Here is a 791-nt window from a genome sequence, read left to right on the forward strand (position 1 = left end):
GGAAGCCGACTACTGGGGCCTGGGCGAGAGCGCGCTGGCCACGTGCTGCCGTGCGCCCTACCTGGAGCGGCGCGTGACGCGTCCGCGCGCCTGGGACGAGGACAGCGACACCCCGAGCAGCGTGGACCCGAGCCCAGACGACATCTCCGACGTGCAGCGCGAGCTGGCGAGCTACAACGCGGCGCCCTGTGGCCGTCTGCGNTGATCTAAACCGATTCTCCCAACAACCCTAGGTGGCAAGCATTACCATCCCAGTTTTGCAGAGGAGGAAACAGAGGTTCAGAGTGCTGACATATGCAAGATTCCAAAGTAGACATCCAAGTTTGTCCGGGAGAAGGAGACATCCTATATGAGCACCCACCGGGTGCCAGGACATCCTGCCATTCCATCGCTTTCATAGTCCTTCAAGGTAGATCCGAACATTTGTTATACACAGGAGGAAAATGAAACGGTGGTGGTGGGGTCAGTGATTTGGCCAAAGTCCCTCAGTTGGGGGGTGCAGGATATTGAAACCCAGGCTTTACTGAATCCAGAGAGCATTTGACACCTATGAGCGCCTACTGCATACCAGGCGCTTCACTCAGAGACTCCAACGCCCCACGGCTGGTGGATGGAGCAGGGGATTTTAACTCAGTCTTTCTGGGAGGGACACTCCAGGACCCTCCTCAGCACGTCCCTCCGGTGTCTGCAGGCCAGCGCGCCACAGCCATGGTGAATGAATCCGCGGGGCCCGGCGCCAGGGTGCCCTGGCGGCGAAGGGACGAGGCGCTGCGGGTGAATGTGGGCGGAGT

At 60.0% G+C, this 791-nt stretch overlaps 1 protein-coding gene across 1 annotated transcript in view; it reads left to right on the top strand.

Annotated features, from left to right (window-relative positions):
* Positions 1-4: 4 nt before the first annotated feature.
* The window catches only part of KCNS1 (potassium voltage-gated channel, delayed-rectifier, subfamily S, member 1), a gene marked incomplete at its 5' end in the record, with an annotated part of 5,819 nt that continues 5,032 nt past the window's right edge, over positions 5-791 (top strand). Inside the window, one exon of the mRNA XM_008594804.1 lies at positions 5-183. Within this exon, the coding sequence (XP_008593026.1) occupies positions 5-183 (179 nt within the window). The remainder of the gene's footprint in view (positions 184-791) is intronic.

The sequence above is a fragment of the Galeopterus variegatus genome, unplaced genomic scaffold, assembly GCF_000696425.1.
Source record: "Galeopterus variegatus unplaced genomic scaffold, G_variegatus-3.0.2 Scaffold11599, whole genome shotgun sequence".
In the NCBI taxonomy this organism is placed as follows: domain Eukaryota; kingdom Metazoa; phylum Chordata; class Mammalia; order Dermoptera; family Cynocephalidae; genus Galeopterus; species Galeopterus variegatus.